This window comes from Sus scrofa, chromosome 9, assembly GCF_000003025.6.
Source record: "Sus scrofa isolate TJ Tabasco breed Duroc chromosome 9, Sscrofa11.1, whole genome shotgun sequence".
Classification (NCBI taxonomy): domain Eukaryota; kingdom Metazoa; phylum Chordata; class Mammalia; order Artiodactyla; family Suidae; genus Sus; species Sus scrofa.
This window is the reverse complement of record NC_010451.4, coordinates 4,303,946-4,330,755: the sequence shown is the minus strand read 5'-3', so window position 1 is coordinate 4,330,755 and position 26,810 is coordinate 4,303,946. Positions and strand designations below refer to the sequence as shown.

The 26,810-nt window shown below is 46.5% G+C and overlaps 4 protein-coding genes across 4 annotated transcripts; 2 read left to right on the top strand and 2 right to left on the bottom strand.

The window, feature by feature from the left end:
• LOC100526123 (olfactory receptor 51I2-like) lies at nt 78–1,951 on the bottom strand. Its single transcript, XM_021102669.1, has one exon. The coding sequence runs from the start codon at nt 1,255–1,257 to the stop codon at nt 313–315; it is 945 nt and encodes a 314-aa protein (XP_020958328.1). The 5' UTR covers nt 1,258–1,951; the 3' UTR covers nt 78–312.
• On the top strand, nt 10,335–13,160 carry LOC100525938 (olfactory receptor 52D1-like). The gene has a single exon (XM_021102668.1). The coding sequence runs from the start codon at nt 10,813–10,815 to the stop codon at nt 11,767–11,769; it is 957 nt and encodes a 318-aa protein (XP_020958327.1). The 5' UTR covers nt 10,335–10,812; the 3' UTR covers nt 11,770–13,160.
• On the top strand, nt 16,603–19,948 carry LOC100517356 (olfactory receptor 52D1-like). The gene has a single exon (XM_021062361.1). It carries the CDS (start codon nt 17,785–17,787, stop codon nt 18,739–18,741), a length of 957 nt encoding a protein of 318 aa, XP_020918020.1. The 5' UTR covers nt 16,603–17,784; the 3' UTR covers nt 18,742–19,948.
• Nucleotides 21,937–24,802, bottom strand: LOC102167734 (ubiquilin-1-like). The gene has a single exon (XM_013989472.2). It carries the CDS (start codon nt 24,431–24,433, stop codon nt 22,931–22,933), a length of 1,503 nt encoding a protein of 500 aa, XP_013844926.2. The 5' UTR covers nt 24,434–24,802; the 3' UTR covers nt 21,937–22,930.

Below are 26,810 nucleotides of genomic sequence, written 5' to 3'. Positions count from 1 at the left end.
GTGGTGTAGGCCTGCGGCTACAGCTCCAATTGGACTCCTAGCCTGGGATCCATATGCTGTGGGTTTGCCCCTAAAAATACCCCCCCAAAAGAGGAAATTGTTCAATTCCTTTTTTTAAAAATTATGACCCAGTATACCCTGCCAAAACCTCCTGGCTCATGCCAGGGTGTACACGCGGTAGTAGAAATCCTAAGAGTAGACTCGTTCCCAAAGGGCAGTTTAAAAAGTCTTGCCAAACAGGTCTTGAAAACCCCAATCTGTGGAGTAACAGTAAACATCCTTTGAGTGTGGGCCTTTCCATCTGTCTCCTGCTTAAAAATTGGTTCCCACCAGCATTCTGCACAGCCTCTGGCGGATCTCTTTGGTTTTGATAGAATAGATGACAGGGTTGAGCATCGGAGGCACAAAGAGATACACCAGGGACAGGAGTGTGTGCAGGTGCAGCGGAGCGTGCCTCCCGTAGCGAGCGGCCATGGACACCCCGACCATGGGCACATAGAAGATGAGCACCGCACACATGTGTGACACACACGTGTGCAGCGTCTTTAGCCGTCCCTCCCGGGATGCGATGGCGAGTACGGAGCGCACTATGAGTGCGTAGGAGAGGAGAATGAGTGCAGGGTCCAGGCCAAAGGTGGTGATGACAATGAAGAGACCAAAACGATTATTGATGGTGATGTCGCCGCAGGGAAGACGGATCAGATCCGGATGCAGGCAGTAGGCATGGGACAATACGTTGGCCTTGCAGAAGGGCAACCTCTTCAGCAGGAAAGGCAGCGGGAAAACCAGGCAGAAGCTGCGGATGAAGGCAGACACGCCCATGCGTACAACACGGCCATCGGAGAGCACAGTGGCGTAGCGCAGTGGCTTGCAGATGGCCACATAGCGGTCAAAGCTCATGACCAGCAGAATCCCAGACTCCATGAAGGAGAAGAGGTGGATGAAGAACATCTGAGCCATGCAAGCATCAAAGCTGATTTCCCTGAAGTGGAAGCAAAATGTGGCCAGCACCGTGGGCAGTGTGGAGAAAGACACGCCTAGATCGTTAACTGAGAGCAGGGACAGGAAGTAGTACATAGGCTGGTGCAAGCTCTGCTCCTCCTTGATAATGAATAGGATGAGGGCATTGCCCACGATGGAGACCGCGTACAGGGTACCAAGGAGCAGAAACAGCCAGTCTTGGGAGGTCTCCAGCCCCAGGAGCCCTGTCAGGATGAAAGTTGGCCACTCTGAGCTGTTGTGAGGGTTACCGCCCATGCTGGGAAAAATACTTAGATTGAAGGACCACTATCCTGTAGAAAAGACAAATAGGCAGCTTATTCAGGACCTGGAGCTGATATTTTAAGACTCTCACGTGCCATCCTGCCCCTCACATTGCAGCCTAATCAGTTTGGTTCACCTTGACTATTCTTCCCGCTTCCTGAGCAGTCCACTTCTTCCTCAAGCCATCAACGTTTCCTCTGTCCACTCTCCTACCGACCATTTGCTACCTTGTTATGACTCCCCAGCTTTCTTCCTCCTATATAACCTCTCAGTTCTTCATTCTTCCATCCATTCATCGGACATACAATGGAGGGACAGAAACGTCCATCCAGAGATGACCTTCCAGACAGTCAAGATGCACTGGACTCCCATATTTCCACCCAACTTTTTGTTCTTCTATCCGTGGATCTTATGGTGTTTTCTCCATGAATAACTTCATTTACTGAAAGTCTCTTCTTCATAGTTTCTTGCAAAACTGAATAGCACCTAGCTGCTGAAAGCTACAATATTATAGTTCATTTTTAAAAATTTTTTGTATAATGATTTTTATTTTTTTCCGTTAGAGCTGGTTTACAGTGTTCTGTCAATTTTCTACTGTACTGCGGGGTGACCCAGTGACCCATCCATGTATACATTCTTTTTTCTTTTTTTTTTTTGTCTTTTGTTGTTGTTGTTATTGTTGTTGTTGTTGTTGATATTTCTTGGGCCGCTCCCGCGGCATATGGAGGTTCCCAGGCTATGGGTTGAATCGGAGCTGTAGCCACTGGCCTACGCCAGAGCCACAGCAACGCGGGATCCGAGCCGCGTCTGCAACCTACACCACAGCTCACGGCAACGCCGGATCGTCGACCCACTGAGCAAGGGCAGGGACCGAACCTGCAACCTCATGGTTCCTAGTCGGATTCGTTAACCACTGCGCCACGACGGGAACTCCCATTCTTTTTTCTCACATTATCACGCTCCATCATAAGTGACCAGACAGAAAGCTCCAATATTAATAATCATTTCTCTGTACTGTGGAATTGGCTCTTCTCTGGGTTCTCCATTTCTTTGAATAATATTATCATTATGCCTGAGACTAAGATTCAAAATCCAAACATCACTTTGACTCTTTCTTTCCTCACCTACATTAAATGGGATAGGAACCAATGAAAATACGGACCCCTAAGTGCCTCTGCCAACACCTTTCTCTGTTTCCTTCCACCTGTAGTCTCACACTTCGGATCCAAGAAATCACATCCTTGCACCATAACAATGTCCCCCTAATAAACATCATGCCTTTATTTCACTCTCTATCTGGAGTACGGCCAATATTTTTAAATGGCAAATCTAAAACTGGCACTGTTCTGATAAGAAATATTGAACGCTCCCTCCTTACCCAAGGGTAAATCCAAACTCACTAGCCTAGAATGAAGGGCCCTCTAGGGTCAGTACTAAATCAATATTTCTGACCTCAATTCTCAAAATTTCCTCACTTATACCTCAAATGCCCAGGTTGTTCTACCTGTTGTTACTCAAACATGAACTATAACTCCCCAAGAACCAGAGATGCCCAGAATGTGTGAACATACAAACGCAATCCATCTTCCAGGGCCCAGGTTCAAGGCTGCCCTCATCCATGAAAACTTGACTGGTCACTGCCAGAGGAGGTAACCTCTCTCCTTTCCCACCATTCCCGCTGCTATAGGCCGACATCTTCCTGGGCACCTGTTTCTCTGCCTGTTCTCTAGCATACCTTCCTGTCATGCAGCTGGAACAATCCCTACAGAACTGTGAACCCTACCTTTCTTCCTGACTCACCAGCTCCAAGAACTCCACTCTGACTCAGTCATTGGTTTAGCCCCACTGGGCCCAGTGCAAGGCCTGGCACCAGAGATACATTCGGTAAGTCACAGATCCCTTCCGGGCTTTTATTCTCCTTGCTGTAGAGATGCTAAGAAACTCTGCTAATGAGGTTGTGAAGATTCAAGAGTGAACCGCTGTGAAAACTCTTAAGACATAAGCTTTACAGCCTCTGAGTTCTAAACGCTCACCTGCAGCCTTCAATCTGCTTTGTTCCTCTGCCAGCCTCTGGATGCCTCTATCCTTTCTTCTCAGGATGCACTTTTTCTCAGTTCCGTATTCAGAGGATCTATTTGTTTTCCTTATCCGAAAGCTCTTCCTAAGCATCTGTTTGCCTGTGGGTGCATTATGCAGACAGCCTCGGTTTTGAATCTTTTAGCATGAAATAGGTCTTGCAAAGCGCTTCCAAAGGAGCCAGTGTTTTTACAACCCTTACGCCAGTTTACACTCAGAAAAGTTTGGGGGTGCTTATTGACACCAAGGCATCTGCATCCAAACTACAGCCGGATGAGATACCCCTGCTGAGGCAATAATGTCGGAAGCAGAGAGCCTGGCAGGGAGGCAGAGAACAAGTGTACCACATGGAAAACGTAGAACTGGTAAATGACAAAGGTGAAAAACAATGCAAGGAAAAACAAAAACAAAAAAACCTGACTCCAATTAGAGCCAGCCTTTCCTTCTTCAGATTATGATGTTGTAAACTCAAGACTTCTTAGCTGGGGCTGAGTGTCTTAGGGCCAGAGTCTGGAGTGTCTGCTCTTCCAATGTACCTACCTGAGAACACTCTATGCACGGAGGTGCAGAGGAAGGAAGAGTGGTAGTGGGGGCCCTGTGTGCTCTGCTCATAGCCCCCCATTATCTCTGCCAACTCCCTGGCCTGAGCAATATAAGGCTGCATCCAAGAAGCCTCTTGAGTATTTATCAGCTCAAGAGCTCATGAACTGCTGGGAATATAGAGCAGCTACAGTGTTCCACCCTCTCCGACTTAATATTTCATTGCTCATGGGAATATGCAGGAGTAAGAAGGATCAGAAAAGGAAGGGACCTGCGAAAATGTTGTGTCTAATCCCTCATTTTATGGAAGAGGTCACTATAGTCTAGAAAGGAAAAGGGATATCTCAGAAAATTTATATTAGCTTGTTAGTGGCAAGATATTTAAACCTAGGTCTTCCATTATTGTAGGCAAGAACCTCTCAGATACCTACTCTTTGTCTGAGACTAACTGGGCTGAAAATGCAGCAGCTTGTCGTGTATTTGTCACACCGCACGACTTAGTGTGTCACCTGATTTACTTCGAGTCACCCTGAGAGTCATGAAAAAGGTTGGGAAATCACCCCAAGCCCTGATCAAGAGGCATGGATTTATTTGAACTCTCTGTCTGTTGTTCCTTTTTCAGAAGTTTTTTTTTTTTTTTTTTTTAGTTTTCTCAAATGAAAAAAAGATACTGTATTTTCATTTATAACAAAGTCTCAATCCCTACCCTAAAGGTCTGTGGTGTGAGGTGTATGTTAACAAAGTATCTGTAATTCATTCCTGTAGCATTAGGCATGAATTTGTTCATGGTAAGGTATAGAAGAATAAGTATGAAAATTCATAGTCTCGTTTGCAAGACTCCTAAGGAGTAGCTCAGTGAACACAGTGAGAATAGATGCAAGGAGGGTTTTTAGGGCAGAACAAAGGACGGAAATTGGAATATTCTAGGACAGTCAGAGGAGATTTCCAGGTACATGGACTATCACTCTTGATTCTCAAAGAATGAGCAAAGGTCACTGAAGTGAATGCAGTAGGACGAATGTCCCCCCTGCAAAGATGTCCATGTTTGGGACTGCTAAGTATGTGCCTTTCCTGGCAAGAGGGACTTTGAAGATGAAATTAAAGCGATGGGTCTTAAAGATCTTTTTTTTCCCCTTTGGATTATCCAGGTGGCCTCAATCTACTCACACGAGCCCTTAAAAGCACAGAACTTTCTCAGACTGGAATCAGAAACATGCAGCAGCAGGAGACGTCAGAGAGATTTAGAGCATGGGAGCCACTCAACCCACCATTAGTGGAGGGAACCAAATGAAAAGGCAGAGAAATAATGGGGACGGCTTTGCGGAGCGAAGATCAGTCCCTGGCTACCAACCAGCAAAGAAAATGAAACTTCAGTGCCACGTGCACAAGGAACTGAATTCAACCAAGAACTGAAGTGGGCCCGGAAGCAGGTTATCCCCCAGAGCCTTCGTGAAGAAATGCCCTGCCATAACCTTGATTTCAGCCTTCGGAGACCCTAAACATCTCGGGTATCAGGAATTCTGACCTACAGAAAGGTGAGATGAGAGACATTTGTTGTTTTCAGCTGCTACATTTGTGATAATGTTACAGGAGCAACAGAAAATCAACACAGTGAGCCTCAGGCAGAAGGGAGAGGAAAGCGAAAGAACAAAGAAGGGTCATTGCTGGCAGATGAGGAAATCCGAACGCAGGTGCGAGGGCGTAGAAGGAAATAGCAGAATTGTGTGGCTATGTCTTCAAAAGGGTAAAAGGTCAAGTAACCCCAACAGGACCCAGAGCCAATTCACTAATCGCTCTATACCCTCTTCTCCTCCAATCTTGTAGGTGCAGAAGGTTCTCCACACACCAGCACCCACGTGAAACATGGCTCCTCTTTCTGCCCCCTAAAGTATGTATCTTGGCATTTGCTGGCAGCAGCTCAAGCAGACACACAGACTGGATGGACACTGGACCCACTTCTAGCCTGAAACAGGTGGGTGACCCTACTCTCACTTAAAGGAAGTAGGTGTAATTCATTCCATAGTTCTACAGGAATGGAATATGAAACCAATAAGACTACATGAACAGTGGAGGCTGCATCCCAGGAAGAGGTTAGAGAAGCCAAGAGCTCAGATCAGATGTGTCTGATGATCTGGACACCCAGAGTCCTGCGATGGTGAGAGTATGGCTGGAACCACGGTTCTCATCAGTGAACTAGGGACAGAGTCTCAGCTTTATCTCTATAATGGCAAGTTACAGATCCAGGCAGAGCCATGAATTTTCTCTTTAATGGGATGAATGAAAGAAGGCTGTCACCAGCAATTCGCCAATCCTCTTTTAGACCGGACAGCTGTGTGAGGTCAGGAGCAGGATACTGAGCATCCCAATTTATCGAATGTGATCTGGAAAATAGCAGCCCGGAAGTTCCCAGATGGCTTTTCACAGGCACATAAATAAGCCAAATTGTTGCTTCAAAGTCCTTCAAACTTAAAGAAGCAAGAAAAAGTACTGTCACGGAAAGGATATTGTCCACTTACTAGGGCAGTAACTGCCTTGTGTCATATTTGTAGCAGAACCCAAATCATTAAACGCCAACATTCTTTCAAAAAATATTTAAGTACCTATTAAAGATCAGGCAGAGTACTTGCACTCTATTGAAATTGCTCTGGGTAAACACCGTAGTATATACAGTCTGAACAATGTCAATGCATACATATATACGGTACATCTGTGCCTGTTTGAAACTTTTATTTACAACTCATTTTTTGGTCACTGTGGTCAGATCTCTAGAGCCTATGATGTTTAGATAATAAACACTAATACATGAGTTCATCTTAGCCACCAGCTCAGATCTCGGGTATCAGCCTGGCCCCTTCCTCTGTACCCCCACCCCCATCCAGGGCTTGCATCTGCTTTATGGAGAGTGTTGCATAGATAAATGGGGCTCAGGCAGTTGAACGTTTACGTTTCAATGATTACATGATTCGGTGATGTTTAAAAATTTTTATGATTTATATATAAAACGCATAGCATAACGTTCAGTTTTAGGTGTTCAATTCAGTGTTCTTGCGGACATTTGCAAAGTTGTGCGACGGTCACCAATCTCTAATTCCAGAACGTTTTTGTCAGTCTCAAGTGAAACGCCACTCCCATTAGCAGTCACCCCCGTCTTCATGTACTCCAGGCCCTGAGAAGAACCAATTTACTCTCTGCGTTTGTGGACGTGCCTGTTCCGAACCGTCCCTATAAATGTCATAATGAAAAACATGGCTTTTTGTGTCGGTCTTATCTCACTTATAATGTTTTCAAGGTTCATTATATATCCATACTTCATGCCTAGGATAATGTTCCATGGCATAAATACATCAGACTTTGTTTATTAATCCGTTGGTTACTATCTTTTTTTTTTTTTTTTTTTTTTTTTTTGCTCTTAGAAATAAGGCTTCCTGAAGTATTTTATACAGGCTTTTATGTGAAAATACGTTTTTAGTTTTTTTAGGATATTTACCTAGGAGTGAAATTGCTGGGACTTTTGATACCTCTAAGTAGAACTATATGAAGGACAACTGAACTGTTTTCCAAAGTAGCTTTACCTATTTGCATTCCCACCAGCAATGCATAAGGATTCCAATATTTCTACATCTTTCCTAAAACTGGTTATTGTCTATTTTTTGTTTTGTTTTTGTTTACAACCTTTCTAGCAAGTACAGAGTGGTATCTCATTTGATTTGCACTTTCCAAAACACTAATAAATGGAACGTCTTTTTTCTTTTTTTTTTTTTTTTTGTCTTTTTGCCTTTTCTAGGGCTGCACCCACGGTATATGGAGGTTCCCAGGCTAAGGGTCAAATCAGAGCTGTAGCCGCCGGCCTATACCACAGCCATAGCAACGCGGGATCCGAGCCAAGTCTTTGACCTACACCACAGCTCATGGCAACGCCGGATCCTTAACCCACGGAGCAAGGCCAGGGATCGAATCTGCAACCTCATGGCTCCTAGTCGGATTCGTTAACTACTGAGCCACAGCGGGAACTCCTGAACATCTTTTTCTGGGTTTTTTGGCTATTTGTGTATTTCTTTCTTTTTGTAGAAATTTCTCTTCAAATCACTTGTCCATTTTTAATTTATTTGTCTTTTTGTTGTTGAGTTGTAAGAGCTTTTTATGTATTTTTGGATATAAAATGATCAGATATATGATTTGCAAATATTTTCTGCCATTCTGTGGGTTGTCTTTTCACTTCTAGACACTGTCCATAGAAGTGAAAAATGTTTATTATTTGTAAAGTCCAATTTCAATTTATCTATTTTTTTCTTTTGATCCCTTGTGATTGTAGTGTGTCATATCACAAGACCATGGTCTAATACAGGGACTCAAAAATTTATACCTAAGCATTTTCTTTTCTAAAGGTGCTACAGATTTTTTTTTAACATTTATATATTTGACTCATTTTGAGTTAATTTTTGTATATAGTTTGAGAGGGATGTCCAATTTCAGTCTTTAGTATGTGCGTATCCAATTATCTCTGCTTCTGTCAAATCCCCAGAGCAGGTCCCCTGGGTTTTCATACCAGAGTATCACAGAGAATTGATAAATAACCACACTTACCTGGTCCATTGACCCAACGAGGCTGAAACCCAGAGCTAAACTGGAGACATTCACTGAGCACAAAACTGAGAGCAGATTGGACATTTCAGATTGAACACTCAGACTCTAGCCTTCTCTAAATGATACCCATGTAACCTGTACAGAACCGCGACTTCCATATCTCAAAACCAAACATTACATCCAAGGGCACATCACCTGTACAAACCTGCTGTTCCACCGCACACCGGCCCACGTAACCTCGCACCCACAGAGGACACTCATCAGAGGGCTCCAGCCTCAACGCGCTCAACTCGGGACACGTGTCAACCACACAGGTACGTCCTTGAAATCGGGTTTCCCAAAAGACGATGTTCAGAGAAAGAAAATCTTGCTGGTACCCATTCTTCCTGGTCCTAACATCCACAGGCGCTCCGAGTAGCAGCTTGATACCATAACTGGTTTGAAATCGTCCTTTGTGAGCACAAGAGGCTGGTGAGTACAGAGGAGAAGAGAAGAGAGTGACGCCAGCTCTCAACCACACAAGCGTCTTTCCTTTAGTCTGGGGCCATCTGTGAGAGTCTCCAGGAAAGTCAGAGGGGCTTTCCACTTTCACCTGTCTCTTTGGGGGCCAGGTAATGATCAGAAAATTGGTAACTGTACTGTACGAATACATACTGACACTAGGACACCTTGAAAGAAAAAAGACAGAAATTAAAGTGTTGGCCCTGTAAAGAGACAGGTGAGGGGAAAACGTTGAATCCACGGACCTGAGACCTAAGTTCAGTTGTGACAGCACGTGCTTTGTGACTTGAATTTACATCATTTCATTCCTCTGAACCTGGATTTCCTTTTGCTAAGACAGAGGCAGAACAATTAGTGCATCTCACGCCGCTATGTGGCCATGGGACCAAGTGATTTAAAAAGTGGGAAGAATGTTATTTTGGGTGTCCAAATTTTTAATCCCATGTCTTTGTATTCTGTCTCATCTACGGAAAATTAAGTCACATTTTCCATTTCCAATTTGTAAATGAGAAAATTGAGTCTCAAAAAGTCGTGGGACTTATCCAGTGCTAAACAGTGAACAGGAAGAAAAGCTGAGGCTACAATTCCTGAACTGTTGCTTTTTATAAATTGAGACTTCCCAGACAAAGGCAAGGATTTTCTCAAGGTCGTAACAACACTCTTGTGACAGACTCGGAACTAAAGTTCAGAAATCCAGGTGTGCTACAGAGGATTCTTTTAGGTGGGCAACGTCCCTGCATTCTACAACAAAAAGAACACACTCTTCCGGGATGCCCACTGTTTGAGCTCAAGGCCACCCCGCTCCCTCCCTCAATCTCCCCCTATCCGCATTTGACGCTGTGATCTGGTCTATACGCGCAACCATTATACTGGTGGGAACACTGGATTCTGAGCCGGCATGGCCATTGTTAGGAAAGCGCTGTCTCCCCAACCCATGCCCGATGCATCTCTTGCTTTCTTCCGTTGCACCTGCATGTCTGCCCAGAACACTGTAGACATTCAATTCTGGGGAATTTGAGTATACTCAGGCTGCCTAACCTCTTTATAGGCAATTCAGGAGAGACATAGAAATAAGTCACTGGGCGTATATTCGGGCAGTTGGCTTACAAACACAGAGTAAGTAAATAAAACATTATAGCACAGAGGCAAGAGGTCAATGCTATGTTACTAAAACCGATCAGGATTGAGTCTCTTAGGAAATACTGATCAAACTTTCCAGGTCCGGACACAGGCAGCTTGTGTGGAGGCTGCAATTTTATAAAGACATCGTTTCAGCTCAATAGGATTTTGGAACAACAACAACAAAATAAAAAAAAAAAAAAAAAAAAACAGAGAGAAAACTAAGACCTAGGTTAGAGAGGAAAGGCTTCTGGAAGGCAGAGTCACTTGCCCAGATGTTTGAAAACTAGAGAGAAAGGAAATAAAGGGGGAAGGCTCCTTGGGCAAATAGGATATCATAGACTTGGGAAAAAAAAGAAAAGAGGAAAGAAGTGTCCCCAGACTTACACGAGGGACAGAAGACGAGGGAATGATGTACAGAAAGTTGTGAGAGGAGAGTCGGGAAGGTTAGACGGGGCTCAGATTCTCAGCTTATATTCTGAGCTTGATGCCTGGAACACAGAAGTCGAAACATGACTGATGAGGATGGGCAGTAGCAGAAGGGGGAGCAAGCACATCAGATGTAGAGGATTTTAAACAAGCGGATAACAGATTTTTTCTCCCAGCCTCAGAAAGATGACTTCACAGACAGCCCAGGATCTTATGTGAAGGAAGCCAGTCTCTCTGTCGCAGGACAGGTGACCCCCCCGCCTGCAGCCCTTGGACAGGGCCCTCTGTTTGCCGAGCACCATGCCAGCTTCCAACAGCAGTGAGCCCGGGCTCCCGGCCGCCCTCCTCCTGACGGGGGTCCCAGGGCTGGAGTGGGCCCACCCCTGGATCGCCCTCCCCTTCTGTGCGTTGTATCTGGTGGCGCTGGCCGGGAACGCCGCCCTCGTCCTGGTCATAGTGACGGACAGGACCCTGCACGCCCCCGTGTACCTCTTCCTTTGCCTTCTCTCGCTCACCGACTTGGCTCTCAGCTCCACCACTGTGCCCAAGACGCTGGCCATTCTGTGGCTGCAGGCGGGCGAGATTTCCTCTGCTGGGTGCCTGGCCCAGATGTTCTGTGTCCATTCTATCTACGCTCTCGAGTCCTCGGTGCTTCTCGCCATGGCCTTTGACCGCTATGTGGCTGTCTGCCACCCGCTGAGATACACGACCATTCTCAACCACGCCGTCATAGGCAGAATCGGCCTTTTGGGGATATGCCGGAGTATAACTGTTGTCTCACCTTTAATCTTCTTGCTGAGGCGACTCCCATATTGTGGTCACCGTGTCATGGCACACACCTACTGTGAGCACATGGGCGTTGCCCGACTGGCCTGTGCCAACATCACTGTCAATATTGTCTATGGACTGACCATGGCCCTTCTGGCCGTGGGTCTGGATTCCATCCTCATTGCCGTCTCCTATGGCTTTATCCTCCATGCTGTCTTCTGCCTTCCATCCCGTGATGCCCAGCACAAGGCTCTGAGTACCTGTGGCTCCCACCTGGGGGTCATCGTGGCCTTCTACATGCCTGCCTTCTTCTCCTTCCTCACCCATCGCTTTGGCCAACACCGAGTCCCCAGGCACGTGCACATCTTTCTGGCTAATCTCTATGTGCTGGTCCCGCCTGTGCTCAACCCCATCATCTATGGGGCCAGGACCACGGAGATTCGGAGTCGACTTCTTAGACTGCCTCGTTTGTGGAAGATCTCCGCCTGATTTCTTGCAGAGGTTGGAGGTGAGAAATGAAGATACATGGGAAGGATAATTGTCTAGATAAAGTTACATAACTGAAAGCCTATGATGTGAGAGAGATGGTATGACATGGGAGGAGTGCTTGAAGGAACAGACTGGTCGGATAAATTGGACTTTTCAGAGACGCATTGAATACGCTCCTTGAGCAGCTCCTGATTGCTCAGGACAGGGCAAGCTTTTTCTTCTGTTATCTCAGAAGGAGCTGTTACTTGCCAAGAAGCTGCACAGTCTTGTTCTGGAGTGGATCCTGCAGCTCATGGTGGGTTATTCTAATGGGAGGTCATTTGAAGTGAAAACCAAACCAAACCAAAATGGAACCTTTGGAGTGAATTTGAAACTGAAATCCAAATCTGTGGACGGTGGTTCAGTGCACAAGATAAAATCAGCCTTGTTTTGAAGGCTTGCTCCCCTGCTCACTGATTTTGTGTTTTGAGCGTATTATTAAACATTTCTTTGTCTATTTTAGTGAATTGTAAAATGAAGACAATGATTATATCTAGCGTTGGGGGTTATGTTGAGAATGCAATAAATTACTGAATGTATGTAGAAAACAGTGCATGAAATGTAAAATGCTCAATAAATAAAATCCAGTTATGTAACCTCTCTAAACTTTTGCATTTCAGTTTTATAACTTATCTAAGATGATTTTGCATTATCTTACTTCGCATAATGGTTGAAACTATGTTATATAAGCGCTCTGTTTAAGTTAGACTGTACTTGGGATATGATTAGTGCTCAATAAATCGGTATTTTTTTAGCATCCCTTTCTACTCCTCCACTTTTGAGGTTCAGTTGCTTTTCATCTTAAATGTATCCCTGCTGGCGTTCCCCTGTGGTGCGGTGGGTTCAGAACCCTGCATTGTCATTACAGCAGCTTGGGTCATGGCTGTGGCACGGGTTCAATCCCTGGCCCATGGAACATCCACATGCCATGGATACGGCCAAAAAAAAAAGTATCATTCATTGAAGATTTAGAGAAACCCCTTTGTTTAGAGCCCAAGATCCCTTCTGCATGGTCCCTTGATTACCTCCATTACTAAGTGTATTTTTTAAAGTTTATCCTACTTGGAATCTCTTGAGCTTCTTGGGTTTACAAATAAAAGCTTTCATCAGATTTGGACAGTTTTTGGATGTATTTCTTCAAGTAGTCTTTCTTCTTCTTTCTCTCTCCTCTCCACCCGAGACTTCCATGCATGTAATACTGGTATCCTTCTTGCTGTCTCAAAGGTCTCTCCAGCTCTATTCAATTCCTTGTATCCTTCTTCCTTTGTTACTCAGTCCGGATAATCTCCATTGACCAATCTGCAAATTTGCTCTTTTTTTCTTTTTGTCTTGTCAAAAATACTGTTGAGGAGTTCCCGCTGTGGCATAGTGGTTAATGAATCCAACTAGGTAGGAACCATGAGGTTGCGGGTTCGGTCCCTGCCCTTGCTCAGTGGGTTAAGAATCCGGCGTTGCCGTGAGCTGTGGTGTAGGTTGCAGACGTGGCTCGGATCTGGTGTTGCTGTGGCTACAGCTCTGATTAGACCCCTAGCCTGGGAACCTCCACATGCTGCAGGAGCGGCCCCAGAAAAGGCAAAAAAAAAAGACCAAAAAATAAATAAATAAATACTGTTGAGCCTTTATCATGAAATTTTATTTCAGCTATTATTCTTTTTAACTCCATAATTTATATGTAATTTTTATAAATAAGTTCTGTTTTACAGAGTCCACCAACTCAAATGCTATTTCATCCAGATTAACTCTCACAAACATACCTAGAAAAGTGTTTAGCCAACTATGCAGAATCCTGTGATCCAACCACGTTGACATAAAATTAACCATCACACTAACTAAACCAAAAACATAGGTACCTTTCTGCACATATTGCTCTTATTAACTCCCTATATCCATGTAAGTAGTTACCAGATCCTAAACACTCCGCAAATATATCAGGGGGCAAACATGTTTGAAAAGGAACTTGAGGGGGTTATAGAGGGAAGTAACCATAGCAAGCAGAATAATTGCTGGGTAAAGCTAAGGTTTAAGGCCATGGGGTTACATTATGTTAATCTGTGGATATTTATGATTTTTATCAAGAGTATATGTTATTCCAAATTTACATGTCAAAGCCCTAACCTCCAATATAACGATATTTGTAGACAGGATTTTTAGGAGGTACATAAGATTAAATGAGGTCATAGCGGTGGAGCCCTGAGTTGATATGGTCAGTGTGTCCTTATCAAAAGAGACCTCAGGAGTTCCCGTCGTGGCCCAGCAGAAAAGAACCTGACTGGTAACCATGAAGATGCAGGTTTGATCCCTGGCCTTGCTCAGTGGGTTAAGGACCTATCTATCGGGCTTTGCCATGAGCTGTAGTGTAGGTCACAGAGGTGGGTCAGATTGGGATTGCTGTGGCTGTGGTGTAGGCAAGCTGCTACAGCTCCACATCAACCCCTATGTTGTGGGGGCTGGGCCCTAAAAAACAAAACAAAGGAAAAAAAAGAGAGAGACATGGGAGAAACTCTTTCTGTCCCTGCAAAGGAGGAAAGGTCAAATGATGACAGAAGTGTTTTCTGCAAGCCAGGAAGAAAGCTCTCACTAAAATTACATCGTTTGAAATCTGGATCTTGGGCTTTCCAAGCTCCAGAAGTATGAGAAACTGTGGCTATTGTTTAAGCCACTCAACATATGGCATTTTGTCTTGGCAGCCTTATTCTGTTAATATAATATTCAACAGTAGGTGAGATAGGACCATAGGAGCTAGGTAGTAAGATTTATCCAGGCTGGGATCCAAAGAGCTCCTACAAAGGAATAACAAAGTCTAAATAACCACATAAACAACCCGGGCAGGAAGAAATCCGTTTTTATCATTCTTGCCTTGTCAGGATATGATCACAAACACTGTTGTAAAAAGTCTGAGATCTTAAGAAGTTATTTATGTTGCAATTCTCATCGGGCCATTGCTTCTGCTAGGCTACAAGCAAAGGGACAATTCCAGTTTCTGATTCAATGGATCGAAACTGGATGGGGGTGAACATGCTACAGTGTATACAGAAGCTGAAATATAATGTTGTACCAATGAAACATATTGTGTTGTTAAGTCAGTGACAATTCGATTTAAAAAGTAAAATTTTGACATTGAGCTATTGTTATAGGAAATAAAATAATTCCAATATATATAAATATCACTGTTACAAGAATAAAAGTTATCACGAGATATTCAAGCAAAAATATGTGTGGGACAATGGAGAAACTTCAAGGAGATAAGGCAGTGTGTTAAATTTCTGACAGTTAGGAAAAATTTGTTCACTTATTTTTACATAAATAATGATGCGCTGAAAATTCTAGCACATAAAGAAATTCCATAGGATACATTTTAAATTGCCATGTGGGAGTCTGATTATTAAATGTCAATATTCATGATATCCTGGAAATTGCACCCATTTCTATTCTTTAAACTTTTAATGATCATTTTTAGATGTCAACTTAAAGCTTTAAAGGGGCGTATGATGTTTTGAAAATTCTTCTAGAAAATCCCCACGGGAAAATTTTGAAGACTGTTAAGTGTGAAGTAATTAGAGAGAGGTGTCTTACAAGGACAGAGAGTACAGTGCTCTGAAGTCATGGGGGTGACGTTAATGAGTCCTGGAAGGGGCTTTGGTGGAAGTAACCCTTGAGGCAAGAGCTTGATGGATGGTTGATGTCGAGGGATCCTAGGGGATCCACCTACAGAACCCATGCCCTTTCCTGCCAGGACTGGTTTCCTGGGCACACGACCTGGGCAACTGCACAGCATCCGTGCTCGGAAGGGCCTCCTGCTTTCCATAGTATTTCGCTGTCATCGTAACAAAATTCTTGATCATTTTATCTTTGAACTTGTGTTTTGCAGTGAAGTCTAACGGTCCAGTGACGTGTGCACATGTCCACCGCCGTGACTCGCTGCCCCATTCTCATGAAGGTCCCGCCACGCCTCGTGAGCACAGGGTGCTGGTGGACTTACAGTGGGTGGGAGTTCAAGAAGACACAGAGAAATAAAGCGAAGAAGAGAGAATGACGAGACCCAGAAAAAAGTAAGAACTGAGGAGAGAGGGTAAATATAGAACAGCAATCCCTGGGTGTTCACTTTCCATCCTTTTTTGAAAAGGCGTGAAGGGAAACTTCCCTTCTTATTTCTCCCTCATTTTATCCACCCTCCCCCTCTTTCTCTGTCTCCAGATGTGCACCAGAGATTAAATCCCTAGAGGAGGCCACTCTGGTTTTCACACCTGAGCATCATAGGGAGAATCAATAAATAACCTTGCTTACCAAGCCTATTGACCAGAGGAGTCTGGAACAACAAGCTGAACTGAAGACATTTCCTGAGCCTGGAAAACTGAGATCAGATAAAACATCAGTGCTTTCAGCCCAGAGTACACATTCAGACCTGTGAGCTGGCAGTCCACTGCTCTGTCCATACAGCCTCACACTCACAGCACACATGCTCAGAGAACGCCAGCCTCAGCGTGTTCCACCTGCAAATGCATGCCTACCACAAGGTACGTTCCTTTTCTTTCTTTTTCTTTTTTTGGTCTTTTCGCCTTTTTTCTAGGGCCACACCTGTGGCATATGGAGGTTCCCAGGCTAGGGGCTGAATCGAAACTGTAGTCTCCGGCCTACACCACAGCCACAGCAACGCGGGATCCGAGCTGCGCCTGCGACCTACACCGCAGCTCACAGCAATGCTGGATCTTTAACCCGCTGAGCGAGGCCAGGGATGGAACCCACAATCTCGTGATTCCTAGTCGGATTCATTAACCCCTGAGCCACGACGGGAACTCCATATGTGGATTTTCATTGCTCAGATCCCTCTCCCCCTTCCCCCAGTTATTTAAACGTCAAACGTAGGCTGCTAGGAGAGGGTGTTTGTAATCCCAGTGAGGCTTCAACAGCAAAAATAGATTCTCTTTCCGGGACGTCTTTGCTGTTAACAACCTCAGGACCCTAGATTTCACCCCTTAACCTGCCTCTACTAAGTACGTGGCATTCCGATCTGACCGTAGCATTTGGCCATCACACGGGTGGCCGTGCAAGACTCTGGCTGGTTTTGCTGCGGTAGGAAGTGCTGACCCCCCAGCTGGCATGTCTGGTACCGCGCGTGCTTTCCTCTGTTACACCCTCTTGAATACTCCATCACTGTAGATATTTGATCTTGAGTTCGCTGAGAATATCCACATGGCCTCGCTTTTTCCAGGCTCTTCAGGTGAGATGTACACAGAAGTTTTGGGGTGTATATCTGGGAAGCTACATTATGCGAACATGCACGCAATACAATGAATGTGTTATTATACGATTAAGAAGTCGATGGTATGTTATGAAGCGTCATCAGAACTGAGTCTTTAGTGAACATTGATCAAAATGACGAGGTACAGAGACGGTCGTGGTCGGTGGGGAAGTGAAATAGCCACACAGTCTCCGCCAATGAGGTTTTTGTACAGTAGGGAGAAATGGGAGAAAAAAGTGAAGGATCACTATGGACCGGAAAAGGGAAAAGGCTTCTGGCAGACAGGGAAGCTTTCACTGATGCTTTAAAAATAGACATGGGGAAAAGAAAGAAAACTCCATGGGCTTAGGGAAAGGCCTGAATGAAAGAAAGACAAGGACTCGCCCTCCCTGGGGGTTAACTGAAGGTTAGTGAATTATGGGCAGAATGTGTAACAGATAACTCTTGAAGCATCCGATTGGACAGATGCTTAAATACTTAGCTTGGTGCTTGGAACACAGAACTCAAAATAAGACCGATGAGGATGGGCAGTAGCAGAAGGGGGAGCAGGCACATCAGATGTGGTAGAGGATTTCAAGATTCTTCAACAAGTGGGTAACGCTTGTTTCTCCCAGCCTCAGAAAGATGACTTCACAGACAGCCCAGGATCTTATGTGAAGGAAGCCAGTCTCTCTGTCGCAGGACAGGTGACCCCCCCACTGCAGCCCTTGGACAGAGCCCTCTGTTTGCCGAGCACCATGCCAGCTTCCAACAGCAGTGAGCCCGGGCTCCCGGCCGCCCTCCTCCTGACGGGGGTCCCAGGGCTGGAGTGGGCCCACCCCTGGATCGCCCTCCCCTTCTGTGCGTTGTATCTGGTGGCGCTGGCTGGGAACACCACCCTCGTCCTGGTCATAGTGACGGACAGGACCCTGCACGCCCCCGTGTACCTCTTCCTTTGCCTTCTCTCGCTCACCGACTTGGCTCTCAGCTCCACCACTGTGCCCAAGACGCTGGCCATTCTGTGGCTGCAGGCGGGCGAGATTTCCTCTGCTGGGTGCCTGGCCCAGATGTTCTGTGTCCATTCTATCTACGCTCTCGAGTCCTCGGTGCTTCTCGCCATGGCCTTTGACCGCTATGTGGCTGTCTGCCACCCGCTGAGATACACGACCATTCTCAACCACGCCGTCATAGGCAGAATCGGCCTTTTGGGGATATGCCGGAGTATAACTGTTGTCTCACCTTTAATCTTCTTGCTGAGGCGACTCCCATATTGTGGTCACCGTGTCATGGCACACACCTACTGTGAGCACATGGGCGTTGCCCGACTGGCCTGTGCCGACATCACTGTCAATATTGTCTATGGGCTGACTGTGGCTCTTCTGGCCATGGGTCTGGATTCCATCCTCATTGCCGTCTCCTATGGCTTTATCCTCCGTGCTGTCTTCTGCCTTCCATCCCGTGATGCCCAGCACAAGGCTCTGAGTACCTGTGGCTCCCACCTGGGGGTCATCGTGGCCTTCTACGTGCCTGCCTTCTTCTCCTTCCTCACCCATCGCTTTGGCCAACACCGAGTCCCCAGGCACGTGCACATCTTTCTGGCTAATCTCTATGTGCTGGTCCCGCCTGTGCTCAACCCCATCATCTATGGGGCCAGGACCACGGAGATTCGGAGTCGACTTCCAAGACTGCTTCACTTGGCGAAAATTTCGGTATGAATTCTGATCTGAGGTTGGAAATGAGAAAAACAAATCTGGATTCGTTTTCATGAGTGGAGACTCCTCTTATGAGAGGAATGTGTTTCCATGGGAGGACTAGAAGGATACGGAAAGGTCAGAGAACCTGGCGTTACCAATAAGCACATTGAATATACCTTATTTCTGAGGCTCCTTGAGCAATTCTGAACAGCCCAGAAAGATATTTTTACTCCTGGAAATAATTTTCAAAGAGCAATAACTGTACCTTCAGTGAACTTCACTGGCTATGATACTGCCAATGCACAAAGCTCCTAATATAGTAAAAACCAGGTCAGTGACTGTTATTGAAAGGAGTCTGGGTGCCACGGTGGGAACGGTCTTCCTCGAGTGCAGGTAGCAGAGGACAGGAACACCAGAAGTACATCTAGTCTGAATCCAGGACTTTGGGCAGTGATAAAAGCACAAGATCTAAGGTCAGAGTACCTGGGTTCGAATCCTGGCTCCTCCACTTCCTCGTTTTTGGAGCATTGAGAATGTTCCTAATCCGTCTCTGCCTCAGTTTGGCCAGTTGCTAAATGGAGGGTAACGTTAATGTCTAACTCTTAACGTTGTGGTGGGGAAAAAAAAATCATTGAGTGTAGACAAGAGAAGACCCTCCCTGACATGAAAATGCTGAGTCAGTAAGGATGAGAAAGTTGTGCTCTCTCTCTAAACATTTTTAGAGAGGTGAAACAGATTTAGGATTGTTTTATATGACATTCTGCAGGGTTACTGTGATAACAATATTATATAACAATTTTAAAGTATGTGGACAGTCCTTGGGATAGGAGTAGGGCTGATTAAAAGTATATTTTTCTCAAAATCAGCAGCCAAGGGGAAGGTATAGCACAAGACTCTTACTCTCCATAGTTCTTCTTGCTGACCAAAGTTCAGCTTGCACATACCATACGTAGCAGACAAACAGAAGATGTTGCAGCCCCGGCTGCAAACTCTACTTCTTAAAGCTCTTTTAGGAATTTTGGGGGGCTCTCTTATCATCCTAAAGCTAGAATGCAATAGTTCCCAGAGAAAGAAAGTCATTTATAGAAGCCAGTAGCTGCTATCAAACTGGAGGTAGTAGGGTTTGGCCCCCAGGAATACAGCTAATAAGACTGAGAAGGTCTCTTACTCCACGGAGATATCTGCCCACTGGACCCTGCAGGATGGAGGAGGGTAAAGCATTTTTCTTTCTTTTTTTTTTTTTTTTTTTTTTTTTTGTCTTTTCTAGAGCCGCTCCTTTAGCATATGGAGGTTATGGAGGTCCTATTGCAGAGCACAGGGAACTATATCCAATCTCCTAGAACAGACCCTGATGGAAGATAATAGAAAAAAAAATAGAGAGATAGATAGGTAACTGAGTCACTTTGCTGTACAGCAGAAATTTGCACAGCATTGTAAATCAACTATACTTAAATGAAAATGTTTTTAAAAAGAATTTGCCTACAGTTGCAGGCAAATTATGATAAACCATAGTGAGGAGTTCCCGTCATGGCTCAGTGGTTAAGGAATCTGACTAGGAACCATAAGGTTGCCATGGGAGCGGCCCTAGAAAAGACAAAATAAATAAAAAACCATAGTGAGATCACAGGTATGTGTATACATTCAAACCCACATGTACTCTGTAGTGTCAACTACAAATCCCTATTCTGGACATTAGGATATCTGAAGAATAAATGTATCAGAGACGTTTTGTTAAAAAGCCCATGTTCATTAGCACCTAATTAACATCCAATAATTATATCAATTTTGAGATGGCAGCTCTGTGCATTTTGAGAAAATCTCACATCAGCTTCCTCCGTAAGCCTTTGTAAATGAAGATTGATAGGAAAAATTAAAAACACACCCAAAATACCACTAGAGTAGAATGTTTTCCAATAATTTATACCAGAGGTTCAGCTCTTCAAAAGGGATTTTATTATGTACTCACTATGTACTACAAGGATGCTAAGATGTAGAATTGCCAACCTCTTAAGAAAGATCTTTTTTGTATTTTCAAATAAGTTAAGGAGGAGGGGATTAAGATGGCGGAATAGAAGGACTGGAGCTCAACTTCTCTCCTAAAAACCATAAAATTCACAACTAAAGGCTGAGCACTCTTCACCCAAATGGACCAGAAACCTTAAAAAAGATAGCCTACTCCGGAAGAAAAAGAGGAGGCCACGTCAAGAAGTAGGAGGGCTGATTTTGTGATATAAACAACCCCATACCTTCTGGGTGGGAAGCCCCACAGACTGGAAACTAACTGGTTCACAGAGACTCACCTACAGGAGTGAGAGTTCTGAGCCCCACGTCAAACCCTCACGTGCGGGGATCTGGCACTGGGAGAAAGAGCCCCTGGAGCATCTGGCATTGAAGGCCTGTGGGGCTTGTGTGCAGGAGCTCCACAGGACTGGGGGAAACGGAGACCCCATTCTTAAAAGGCACACACGGACGTTCATGTGCACTGGGTCCCAGGGCAAAGCAAAGTCTCCATAGGAATGTGGGTCAAACCTGACTGCAGTTCTTGGAGAACATCCTGGGAAAACAGGGGTGAATGTGGTTTGTTGTGAGGGAGGGACATTGAAGGCAAAGCTCTCAGGAATATTCAGCAGCTGCCTTTCTCTGGAGGGGGCCAGGTGGGGAAAATCTGGCCCCACCCACAGTCAGAGCTGAGAAGCCCCAGGGCAAACAACAATCCAGATGGGATCACAGCCCTGCCCCTCAGAACCAGCTGCCTAAAGACCCCTTAGGCACACAGCTGCCTCTAATCCCACCCAGAGACTAAGCCCCACCCAGCAGAGGGATTAGAATCAGCTCCTCCCATCAGAAAGCCTACAGCAAGCGCCCCTACCGACTTCAGCCACATGGGGGGCTACAACTCTATTGTCTGTGAAAAGGTCAAGTAAAAAGGTCAAATAAGTACAACAATAAAATAGCATCACTGCCAGTTCGTTTGTTTTTTGTGGTTTTTTTTGGTCTTTTTGTCTGTTCTATGGCCATACCTGTGGCACATGGAGGTTCCCAGGCTAGGAGTCAAATCAGAACTGTAGCCGCCAGCCTACATCACAGCCACAGCCACAGCAACATGGGATCCGAGCCGCGTCTGCGATGCACACCACAGCTCACAGCAACGCTGGATCCTTAACCCACTGAGCGAGGCCAGGGATCGAACCCGCAACCCCATGGTTTCTAGTCAGATTCGTTAACCACTGCGCCACGATGGGAAGTCCCGGATGGTTTTTTTTTAAAAAGGGGGTCAGTGTATCAAGTTCCGTAGAAAAATTTTGGAAGATTAGGAATGAGCAATGATTTTGAGAAAGCTTCCGCTCTGGACTGGGGACATGTCTCCGACTGCAGGGGATGGTGAAACATGGCCCCTGGGAGGGGAGGCAGACACTGCAAAGAAACTCAGAGACAAAAGGAAAAATTAAATTCTGTAGCTGATAAGACAGCAGAGTCCCACATTTTGCAGCATGAAGAAATGCCTGCATAGGAGCAAAGGATGGAGCTTCTGAAGTAGCAGAAGTCACCCTCCTAAGAGCAGGACCCTGGCATGGGTCGCTAGCAAAGGAAGAGCCCTGAAAGGGAAGTTAAACTTATCTTTTCTGCAATTTCAAGAGACTGGACCTCAAGAAGAAAAACATGGTCAGGCAGGGAGTGGCATTCTGAGACTCCAAAGAAACTCACGGCTTCCCAGGGCAACAAAAGCCAGGGTTCCTTCACCCCAGAGTTGTACCAGGGGTGGGCTCTAGTGATGATAGAAGAATTGCTAGGGAACTGGGCTGCCAACTGGGCAGGAATCAAGATACTACAAAACAAACAAAACAAAACAAAACAAAAATACTCTATTTCCCTACCTCTTGTTCACATTTGGAAAATACTCTGAGATTATGGGTGTGAGAATGGGTGAACCCAGACCCAAGACCATGGAACAGGATCGATCCCCGCCCCCCCACCAAACAACATTCTCTTTGCCCACCTGCCCCCCAAAGGGACACCACGCACAAGATCCAAGCAATCTTTTTTAATGCAGAACAGGCTTGGGCTGTGAGAGGCGGCTCGGCTCTGCGAGGGTGCACGTGATCTGAGCAGGAGGAATTCCCAAAATAAGCTCCTCCCCTTCCTCCCCTCCCCCTTCCTCTCCTCCCTGCCCTCCAGGGGGTGGTGCATTGTGGCCATCAGCTGGGGGGCCCTAGGCCTCTGGTACCCCCAGCAGCCTCTCAACGGCGGCATGGATGTCTCCGCCTGTGGCCATGAGGGCCTGAAGATTGGCATCACGGTTGGCAAAACCCATGGCCTTCAGATGCTCCAGTTCTTGCTGGTAGGGCCCTTCAGTGAGGGGGCGTGAGGACAGGGTGGACTGGGAGCAGACACTGGCCAGAGCGTGGAGGAGCTGAAGAACGGCCAAGGTGGGCTGCACAGGGTCTGCTCTAGGACCCTGCCCTCCGGCCCTGGGTTCAGAAGCGCTTGTAGCCCCGTGTGGCCTGCCTGGACCCCATAAACAAGGTCCCAACCCGGGCACCTCCTGGGACAGTATCTGCAGGCCCTTTTCTATCTGTATCAAGGCCTGCAGTGCCCGTGGGTTGGTGAGTATGGGAAGGGGTGGCATCTGATGTCGAAGGGGGCTGTCCGGGGCCAGCTGCTGGAGCAATGCTGGGTTCCGCTGCAGGACGTGGAAGGCTCTGCGCAAGGCAGTGGGGGGCGGGCTCAGGTGACTGGCGGGAGGGGCTTTCTCGATGGGCTGCTGGCTCCCCTGGGCCGAGTACAAGTCTGATGCTCCGGTCCTGCATCCCGAACTGGCCTGGTTTGAAACCAGGCCCCTGGCCTGGGCAGCTATGCCTGTACTGACTTCCTGTGCCAACGGCCTGGCAGGTGCAGAGGTTGTGGTGTTAGTAACGCTGTGAGGACTGGCTCCCCCTCTGCAAGCCTCTGAACCTGGGCTGTGGCCTTTGGAAGCCACCAGTGGGGCCAGAGTGGAGAGCATGAGGTGCTGGATGTCAGAGCAGACCAGGCGCATGGCATTGTCACCGCCTGGCACTGCCTTCAAGGCCTCCAGCCCCTGCCTGTCTGCCGGCAGGGGTTCCTGTTGCTGGGCCAGGTTCTGCCGGTCTCCCAGGGCCTTCAGAACTGGCCCCGGTTTCTGTACTGGCCTCGAAGATGCAGGGACAGGGCCGGCATTGGCTGGTTTCTCATTTGCCAGGCCTTGGACCATAGGGTCTTCCAAGAGATGCCCTGCAGACTCAGGCATAGCCGTCAGGAGCTGAGCCAGCTGGCCAAGGAAGTTGGCCAGGTCGGGAGAGCTCCGGGCCAGGCGGCACAGCCTCTCCCAGGTGGACGGTTCGGCACGGGGAGCGCAGCGGAGGGTGGGGCCCAGCAGGGTGCCAGGAGCGGGCAGAGTCCCTCTCCCATGGGTCCTCACCACCAAGTGGACCGTCGTGCCATCGAGGATGCCCCGCTGGCTCAGTAGATCTTGGTCCCGGAGGATCTTTCCGGAGAAGATGAGCACCAGTCTGTCCGCGTCACACTGAAGGCGGTTGGAGATCTGTTTCTTAAAGTGGCGGATGCTGCTATTTTCTGCCAGCAGGAATTCCTGGCAGTCTTGTGGGCTCTTGACAGACACTCTGATGATGCGTGATCGTGGCTCCCGTCCAGACACCAGCCGACTGTCCCCGGCTTCTTCCCCAGCCCGTGCCATCTTTCCTGGAGAGCAGACAGCAGGCCGGGCTCCCTAGGACCTGAAGAAGCCTAGATAGAAGCGCTGAGCACCCCAAGCGCAGGGACCGGTAGATGTCCAGTGATGGCCTGTCACCCACGTCCTGTGGACACTGCCTCCCAGCGTAGCCCTGCAGCCACCTGGCTCTCACGGGGTTGGCAGCTGCCCTTCTCCAGGGCCAGCCGTAGGGCAGATGATGTCAGCGATGAGGTCACAGTTGAGAGGCAGACTCGAGTGGGGGAAGGGCAGGGTCTTTACCACTTGCCTGAGGTGGCCTTTTTTAAGATTTTTTTTTTCTTTTTAGGACCACTCCCGCAGCATACGGAAGTTCCCAGGCAGAGCTGCAGCTGCCTGACCACCTCACAGCCACGGCAACGCCAGATCAGAGTCCAGTCTGCAACCTAGGCCACCGCTCATGGCAACACCAGACCCTTAACTCACTGAGAGGCCAAGGATCAAACTCCCATCCTCATGGATACTAGTGGGTTCGTTTCCGTTGAGCCATGATGGGAACTCTGCCTCTCTTTAAGATTTGATTTATTTTTATTTAGTTAGTTAGTTTGTCTTTTTGCCTTTTCTAGCGCCACTCCCGCGGCATATGAAGGTTCCCAGGCTAGGGGCTGAATCAGAGCTATAGCCGCCAGCCTACACCACAGCCATAGCAACGTGGGATCCGAGCCACGTCTGTGACCTACACCACAGCTCACGGCAATGCAGATCCTTAACCCACTGAGCAAGGGCAGGGATCGAACCCGCAACCTTATGGTTCCTAGTCGGATTCATTAACCACTGAGCCACGATGGGAACTCCTAAAATTTGATTTAAATAAGAATTGAAAAATAAATGCATCTGTCTAGAAATAAGCTTTGCACCAGGCAATTACACCATTGAAAATCATACCACTTCCAACAAGGACCTGGCGTAGAGCAGAGACCTGTACCCAATATGCTGTGATAATTGATGTGGGAAAGGAATCTGAAAGGGACTGTGTTGTGTACGTGTGTAACTGCATCCTTTTCTTGTGCAGCAGAAATTATCACAGCATCATAAATCAAATATACTTCAATAAAACTTAAAAATGGAAAAAAAAAAAAAAGAAACCACTTTGTACAGGAGGAGAAATTTTACCTAAAAGATATGCATGTACAATCAGATAGTATCATATACTCTAAATCAAGGGTTGGCAAACAACAGCCTCCAGGGGCCCAATCCAGCCTCCTTCCTGTTTTTGTAAATAAAGTTTTATTAGGACCCAGGAAAAAAAAGAAAATCATACCTCTTGAGTTTGACTGATGAATACGGCTCAGCAGAAAAGCTACTAATGGAAGAATTAGCTCATTCTAGTCACCCATCTTTTGCTAAATTGTGGACCAATCATGGCCCAGTCAAGGCCTCAAGTTACTGTTTCCATATGAAAGAATAGAGACGCGTACCTGGTCCAGCAGCCTCACTGGGGTCTTGAGGCAGCTTGGGTCTCTGAGGCTCTCCAGGCGGGTAACTTACCTACATGGTTCTGAGAATTACAGCATCATCTGTCCAGGACCTTGGAAACGACGTTGCTCCCCGAGTGAGAAACTGCGATCTCAGTTCCCAGAGGGTCAGAGCTGAGCCAAGAAAAATTAATAAGAAATATCAATTTGGCTTTAAGTCTTTTTGACTTCATTATTAGATTTAAGGTGTATTTGCAGAGGGGAATGGCCACTTGGGAGGGAGATTATCTCTAAAAGCAGATAAAAAATCGTGACTCCCCAGAGCACTGCTTTGCTGCTTTGACGGCTCCAAGCAGATGAAGCCCAAGGGTAAAGTCTGGCTAATCCCTGACATAATTACATTTTTTTTTTTACTTCGAAGAATACATCAGGCTGGCTTAGACTTTTGCCGTTGAATACGTGAGCCATTTTTCTGATTCAAGAATTTCAAAGGACTGTGAAAGTAGGATGTGGTTGCCTAGGATGCCTCCTCCAGAATATTCTGCTAGATGTGGCAACATGAACATCTAGGTCCTTCTACAGCTATGTCGTTTGTGGTAGGTTAATATGTGTTCTTAAATTTCAGTGAGTTTGAATGAATGAATGTCTTCCACATCTGACCACTATCGAGACCCTGAGTTCAAAAGCCCTTTCATCCTCCTGGCTGGCCAGCAGCCAGCAGCTTCGTGGGCCTCTTCTGGTAATGTCCAGGCTTCAGGACAACCTCTGTGATGCAAACACTAGTACCAGGACCAGTTCCCACTGGGAAGTCCATTTGGGTTGCCCACAGGTGACTCAAATATTCAAATGACTGTTTCTGGCTTTTGCTTGGCTAGCATAGCCAGTACATCGAAGTGGAGCAGAGGCTGAAGGGCATTCCAAGCAGCAAT